This window comes from Crocodylus porosus, unplaced genomic scaffold, assembly GCF_001723895.1.
Source record: "Crocodylus porosus isolate Cpor-Errol unplaced genomic scaffold, CroPor_comp1, whole genome shotgun sequence".
Taxonomy (NCBI): Eukaryota; Metazoa; Chordata; order Crocodylia; family Crocodylidae; genus Crocodylus; species Crocodylus porosus.
In genome coordinates, this window is record NW_017728913.1 from 10,357,718 (window position 1) to 10,365,661 (window position 7,944).

Here is a 7,944-nt window from a genome sequence, read left to right on the forward strand (position 1 = left end):
AAAAAACAACAAAACACAACAACCCAGAAGTGCCCAAATAAGCAGCCACTAATGTGATACCCCCATGCACTGACTGAAGACCTGAGGAAATCCCACTCTGATACTCTGGATCTCCAAGGACTCCTCTAGCAAAATAGGAATGTCTGACTATTCTAAGATAACATAAAAGTAGAACAAAACCTTTTCAATACAACATTCTAGTCTTCTTCATCCCAAAATAACAGAGCAGCTAATGCACTGTTTCTCCCTTTGCAGGTCACTATTAAGTCTAACAAAATCCAGCATAAATATGTGGAGAAATAAAACAACTTTTCCAGGTTAGAGCTGTGACTTAATTAACAGAGAAATAAACGTAAATTCTTGTGTTCTGCTAAAACAATAAAACCAGACTCTTAACTAATTTCAACCTTCTTAACTGCATTTTGTCAAGCGCAGTGAAGTGAAGCTTATTCCCAAAGACCGTTTATTCCAAGCATTAAAGCAATCCACAAAAACACAAACTTAAAATGCAAAGGTTCATTTACTAGCTATTCAAGATCGTGGCAAAAATTACTAGGTTTGCAAAGAGAATAAGATAATTTTTAGATTCTTACATTTAATAGCAAAAGAAAAGATGCTTTGATGTTTATCCTATTGTAATACGTGTTTGCTATACATTCATTTTAAATGAATGGCTATTATCAGACTGTTTGCACTTACCATAACAGACAATTACCACTAAACACTAGGAAGGGAGAAAGTATGGGGCCTAGCAGCACCATCTCCCAATTCAATTACAAGAAGCCACTGGAATCGTGAGGCTAAGCAAGGAGTCAGCAATCAAGGCAATCATATTTAATCAGTGAGTACCAAGGTACAGCTGCCTTTTGATCAGGGCACAGTGCAGCATCCTGTTGGGTTGGACCAAACACTGACTGAAAACATAAAAACCATCTCTTCACTCATCCCCTACCTGCTGTCTCTGCTCCAGGCCTGTCCTTTTTCTACAGCTGTGGAGAGACCAACCATAATACATACTTACAGGCAGATCTGCATAGAAATAGTGTTTCCTGTCAAACAAGGACTTCTTGTTTATGCTGCAGCTGAGTGCCAGGCCTGTCATCACGGCCGCTTCTACACATCTCCTGTTGAGAACCTGAAAAAACATGACACATGATTTTGCTTAGATACTCACTATGAAACAAATGCTTCTCCCACATGCTACCTTATACAAAGCATATATTCAATTTTGCTTGCCTTCAGCAGGCATTATCTCTCTTTTCTTGTGCAGGAGCTCATATCCATCACCAGACTGGCAGTAGCTACAAATCTGCAATGTTTGAGATGAAAAATAAAGCCATTCAACTGCTTTTGTTAAAAATGTAACATTAGGATTGTTGGCTTTTCAAATATCCTTAGTAGACCTCCATTTCTACATTGCTAAAAAATTAAAAGTCAGTCAGAGTAATTGAAAATAAACGTGCTGGTCAACAGATGTGACACCTCATGCTGGGTGTTCAACATATGATCCAAGTTACAGACCAGGGTCCCTTTTAAGAACACACATGACTCCACTGACTTGAATAGGATTTACAGAATCTACAGATTCTTTAGAAGTGTCATCTCTCTAGTCCATCTCTTCACCCCAAGACACAATTAACTATACTTAACTTAAACCATTCATGTATAAATTGCTATTAAACACCTCCAACAAGGGTCATTTTCATCCTTTCCCTGGATGAGGTACCCTAGTGCTTAGCTATCCTTACAATTACAAAGGTTTTTCTCAGGGACACAGCGTAAAATTCCTTGGTTGCAATTTAAACCTGCACATCTTGTTCTATCCACAGTAAACATAGAGAACAGCTTATAACTTTCATCTTTACTGCAATGTTTTATGCATTTGAAAACGATTTTATCCATCATGGTCTTTTCTTTTCTAAACTAAACAATGCCAGCTCTTACAATTTTCTCACCGATTCTGTTTTCTACACTTCTGAACATCTTTGTTGCGCTTGTCTAGGTTCTCCCCAGTTGGTTCACATTTTTCTTGAAACAGTATGACCCGATTTAAATGCTCTGATAAATATGAATTAACTGAAACACAAGTGTACGCACTACGTTGAACTGGGACCTGAAAGATCCCATGCATGTATCTGTGTGTAAACACCTGTGGACTTTATAAACCACTTTTGAAAATTTCAAATCAGGACTCAGTCTCACAAAATGGTGAGTGATCAATCATCAAGCCCTCACAAGACTGACATAAATTAAGGTAAATACAAGTAAATTGGGATTTTTGTTGGAGATACTCAAAACACACCCTACCAAACCTAAAAATATGCTGGTAAGACTGCTCCCAGGTTGACCAAGACAGCCGATCTTAAGCATGCTGACGTGCCTGACATATTTCAAGGTTTGGAGCATGCAAGAGCAGCAACCTTGAGCACATCTGCGTGGGGTCATCTGCGTGGGGTCATGCTACCATGAAGTTGTAGGCATATCCTGTGCCTTACCGGAGATGGTCCATTTACTGCTGCAGCACTCTACCTCAAATAAGCCTCATGGTCCTGAAGAGTACAGAGAAAATTTGGTTCCTACTTCAAAATACCAGAAATCAGAGTTTTTCAAAGCTGTTTTAAAATAATTCTATTTTAAAAATCTGTTCAGGTTAATTTAACACTTTAACTAATTTAAAAGCTAGTTTGAGGTGATTAAATTCTCAGGGCTTTGAAATAGGAACAGAACTGTCTCAGTCCAATCCATTCTGCTTTCTGAAGCTGTCAAAGAGACAGTGTCTAGTATGGCTGACAAAGGGACACTGTCAAGATGAAATCAGGTACTGAATTCCCCTTACTCAGATTACAAAGAACATCACAGGTAAAAAAACAAACAAATTGAAGGAGCTTTATAAATATTTTTTCTTCCCTTTTTCCTTTTTTTTTCTATTTACCAATTTATCAGCTTGTCTTATTTTATTTTTCTTCTGTTGGTTTCTTGTCAATTTCACTTTCAGGTTATTTATCCATTGCAGTCTCAGTACAACAGCTAGGGAAGATGTTTTTAAAGCACCATCAATATAATCTGAAGGTTTGTTATTTTGTTAACACTTCAAGGAAAACATTTCAATGGGTCCTAGGTTTCCCAAAAGGTTTTTTTTACAAAAGCTAAACACCAGCTTAACTCTGAACAAACACTGTCCTTCAAAAAATTGCAAGAATAAGAGTAAGTCATAAAATACTATATTTTATTTACTTACGTATTTTTAAACACATTTACAAAGACATGACACATTGGCCTTTGGGTGGTTCCATTAGCAATTAAGGAATCAAATTCCATTATGAGAGGAAACAAAACCTTGAGAAAACCAGAAAAAGAACCCCTCTTCTATCAAGACAAGAACAAAATGAATTAAACACGGAAGGCATTTAACCAAGTCCTATTAGACCTCTAGTATAGCTGCACATGATTAGTTAGAACACACTGTTGGGTCTTCTTTTATTCAGTAAAGATCTAACAAAACAAATAAAAACTAAGTAAAAAAAGGGATAAGATAATGATTAAGAATAATTTCCAGTTTGAAATGTTGACCATAGCAAAATGAACCTAATTAGCCCCAACTGCAGACCAGAATGAAATATGCTGGATAATGCTGAAGTACTAATCTATTTTAGTACTGTAGCTATTAGTTTCTTATATAGCAAATGTTTCTATTTTCAGCAATTAGTGTTTTATCTTCCAGACAGGAAGAGACATTTATTATTGCCATGGGAAGTTAGTCTCTTATCACAGTGTTAGCCTGAAATGTTAAAACAAAGTCTCTCAAAAAATTTCAAGTTCCACAGGTAACTTCTCTCTCCTCCAGAGCCTCACCTTTATTTGACAGGATGGTGTCATAAAGAGATCTTACAAGCTAAGCAGGCTGTACAGGTAAATATTTCAATAGGAGATCTCCAGAGAATACCAAGGTGCTCGAAAGAGTGGGATGGGGGGTTCACAATGGCACTCCTCCCTATTAGCAAGTACTACGTGCTTAGAATTGAGTTAGGATACATCATGCCGTGAAAGGCGCATCTTTCCTTTCATGCACAAGGTATTAACCTATGCTCCAATTCCATTTTAATTCATGCAACTTTCTTCTAGCACCTAATCTTGCCATCTAATTTGATATGAGAAGCAGTGGTCTTTACTTCCACTCTTTCCTAACACTTAGCTAACACAGTGTTGCTTATTTCACAGAGGAGTGATGTACTAGCTATTTAAACTGGGTAAAGAAGGGCCTAAATGTTTTCAGTCAAGCATGTTACTGGCCTTGGCAGAAAGTTACTAAAGGTGTAGTAAGAACTCTCTAAGTATCATTACCAAGCATTTATGGCGCAGTGAATGCTGCATTTGGGTTGGGCCCTATTTTGCTGGGAACTGTATGAAAAACAGCTCAAACTCATTTGTACATTTTACTCTGTTTCTTATTTATTAACCTGTGCGATGATTGGAAAAATGAAAATCTAATCTCTTTGGACAGCTCCAATGCGAAGGCCGTACCCATTTTCTCTCTTTTCCCAGACTCAGCAAAGAACATGCTGACACACTTCTTCCTCAAAAATGAAAGTTGATCTACTCAATTTTGCTCCTTTTCTGAAATAACCAGTTAGGTACTGTCAGACCCAAGCTTTATGAGCTCAGCCTTGCACAGGGGTAGCTAAGATGGCAAGCCACTACATTTTCTTGGAATTTACATAGCTTTTCCAATCTGTGGCAATAAATATTAATACTGTGTAAAACTTTCCTTTCTAATGACCTAGAATAAGTTTCCTGAACTTGTTTATGTAGTAAGCTGTTATTAACTTGATAACATTGACTAGCACTGCAAATTTAAATTATTGGCTTCACCTGACAAGCTGCCAATCTGAAAAGCTAGCAAAATGCTGGCTTTTAAAGAAAGATATGGAACTGCAGAAAAACCTGTGGACAGAGCCCTAAAAAATCCTAAATAACTCATGTTTCTAACATGGAGGCATCTATTACATGTATTAATTTCCAGGAAATTCCTAGAGATTTATTCTTTGTAGGTAGAGGAAGTTGTTGAAACTGGAAAGCTACAACAGGACTAACAAGGGCTTCTCAACAGCAATTTAATTTTTTTTGTAGTAATATTACCTGGATAGATGTACCAGAGCAACTGAGGGCAAATAAAACAAGTAAACAACCCTGTTCAAATTTGTCTAACTGTAGAGAAACTGGTTTACTCTTTCCACATTCTCCAGGAGCAGAAATATGCTTTCCACAACTCTATCACTTCATGCATGAGCTCAGTTGTAGTTCCACCTGAGGCACTGCCTTTAGCAGCAAACATTATTAAACATGGACTAAAATTAGTTTTACAGTTGTAAAAGTGATTTGTTTCATGTTGAGACAGCAGAACCCTCCATTAATGGCTATTTAATATTCAATAGTGTGTGTTGGGGGTGGAAAATGTGAATCACCTCCATTCTACCTCTGGAGTTGACTGCCTCCATCCTATGCAGTGGCATCAAGCAGGAAGGACCGCATGATCACACCAGTGCCATTTGCCATCTTTCTTGCGGTGATCAGGATGCTCATCTATGACTGTCTGCCATATGGCATAAAGCAAAGGATGGATGGGAACCTTTTCAATCTCTCCCATCTCTGTGCCAAAACAAAAGTTACTTCAGCCTTGATTGTGGAACTTCAGTATGCCAATGATTGTACTGTCACACATAATGGGGATGGCCTGCAAATGACCCTTAACTCTTTCAAGCATACCAGTGCCTGGGATTGACCCTTAATATTGGAAAAACAAAGGTGCTCCACCAGCCTGTTCCAGAGGCCAGTCAACTCCCTCGGCAAAGACCCCCAATGATGGACAGGAGCTGGAGAACACTGAACACTTTGCATACCTCAGCAGCCATCTCTCAAAGAAAACCAACATCAATGAGGAGATCCAGTATAGAAGCTAACGTGCCAGATTTGTTTTCAAAAGACTGAATCATTGTGTGTTTAATAATCATGATATCAGGACTCAAACAAAGTTCCTACTATATAAGGCTGTGGTAATCCCAACTCTTCTCTACAGCTGCAAAGCTTGAGTGACCTACAGGAACCACCTGAAAAGCCTGGAACACCATCACCAGCACTACCTCTAGATGTTCCTTGGCACTGTCATGCTCCAACTGGACTCTACCAGCTTTACCCAGCAACAGATGCCATCAAGCACTCTCCTCACAATCTGGAAAGCCCCTATTTGGCTTGCTGCATGGCCCTGGCCATGTGCTGGAGGAACCCCGTCCCCTGTGAAAAAAACCGCGCACATTTTAGCACGAAAATGTGACAAATCGGGGCTTAAAATTGGGCTTGCCATCTGGCCTACAAAAGCTAGGGTGGAGTTTCCACCCAGAGAGAGAAGCCAGAGCATCCACCGCTCAGTGGGTAGGCCTGGCCAGCTTCCCACGGCTTCTCCTGCCTCCGGAACCACAGGCAATCGTTTGTGCACTCGTTCGTACCGGTTAGTTCATTGTCGACTTCGATCTCGGATCCATCGTTCTGTTCCAAGTGTAACCGCCTGCGCAGCCACATCCACACCAGTGGTGCGTAAGTAAGAGATCAAATAAAAATGTTCTGGAACCGTTACGAGTCTACCTCTCCCTCTCGCAAACTAACATCAGGGGATAGAACCCACCGGGGCAACAGTCACAACCTGGCTCGCACAGGCATAAAGTGGGAGGATTGTCACACAAATGCCACTGTCCTCACTGATGCTACCACCACCAGTATGGAAGCATTGATTATTCAACTTCAGCTTCAGTGGACAGGGCACTACGTGTACATGCCTGATGAACATTTATCAAAACAACTGCTAGACTCCCAAAGACAAAGGACATACAAGGGCCAGAGCAAATGCTTTAAGGACACCCTCAAGGAGAACATTAAGAAGTATGGCATTGACACCACAAATCGGGAAAAACTAGCTCAGGACATGGCAATGCCTTGTGAGAGAAGGTACATCTTTGAGGAAAGCCATCTCAACCTGGAGGCAGAAAAACAGAAATAAAAGGAAACGAATCAAGACCAAGAAATCCATGGTCCCACCCTCCCTTTAACCACCACCTGTGGCATCTGCCAGAGTCTTGCAGCTCTAGGATTGGCCTTCTTCACAATCAATGGACTCATCTACAACCCTTTACTTGGCCTGTGGGAGTGTTTATCCTTGACCATGAGGGAATCGCCACTGCCAGCAGCCTCTGGAGAAACCATTTATTTCTCTCTTGCACTTTTCTCTCTCCATTTCAAACACCATTAATTAAATTTGTTCCAGTAGCATCTAGGAGGCCAGTCATGGAGTGGGACCCCTTCCCCACACTGTGCTTGGCGCTGTACAATCCAAGCCTATGCCCAAAAGATTGACAACTTCCAGACTTTGACAACTTTCAGGTTTGCCAGACAGCAAACATCCAAATCAAGTGGGTCTCGAGAAAAACTTCCCCCCTATTTACAATCATGAAGAGCACCTCAGTTCTAAACTCGCATAAAAAGCCTTCTAGCTACAGCATGTGCTTACATTTGTTCATTTTACCTTCCTTTAGATCAAAGTTAGAAGCAGGATTATAAGGATCCAGTAAAATCTGACCAGCAACTCCCTGAAGACCAACAAATGTTTCATGGACCACAGTCTGGAGGCATATCTAAACATATATTTTCAATTTAAGGCTATTTTATGTCACCCTGGTTTCTATTTGCTTCCACTAATAAATTCTGTCTTATCATTCAAGCTGTGCTGAAAGTACTATCCTGCTCTGTTATAGGCTTCTTTGAAGTGTATTCATAATTTATACTTCAAAATAATTACTCTCAAATCTACTTAGTTTTAATGTAATTGTAAGCATTAGCTCTGCCTGTCAGATGAGTATTTACAGACAGACCTCTTTTTTAGCGTCTTCCTACCCACCT

General features: G+C 39.8%; 1 protein-coding gene across 1 annotated transcript in view; it reads right to left on the reverse strand.

The window, feature by feature from the left end:
• GATB (glutamyl-tRNA amidotransferase subunit B) overlaps nucleotides 1–7,944 on the reverse strand; it is a 63,227-nt gene that overhangs the window by 31,979 nt on the left and 23,304 nt on the right. The window contains exon 3 of the mRNA XM_019534333.1: nucleotides 1,022–1,135. Within this exon, the coding sequence (XP_019389878.1) occupies nucleotides 1,022–1,135 (114 nt within the window). The remainder of the gene's footprint in view (nucleotides 1–1,021; nucleotides 1,136–7,944) is intronic.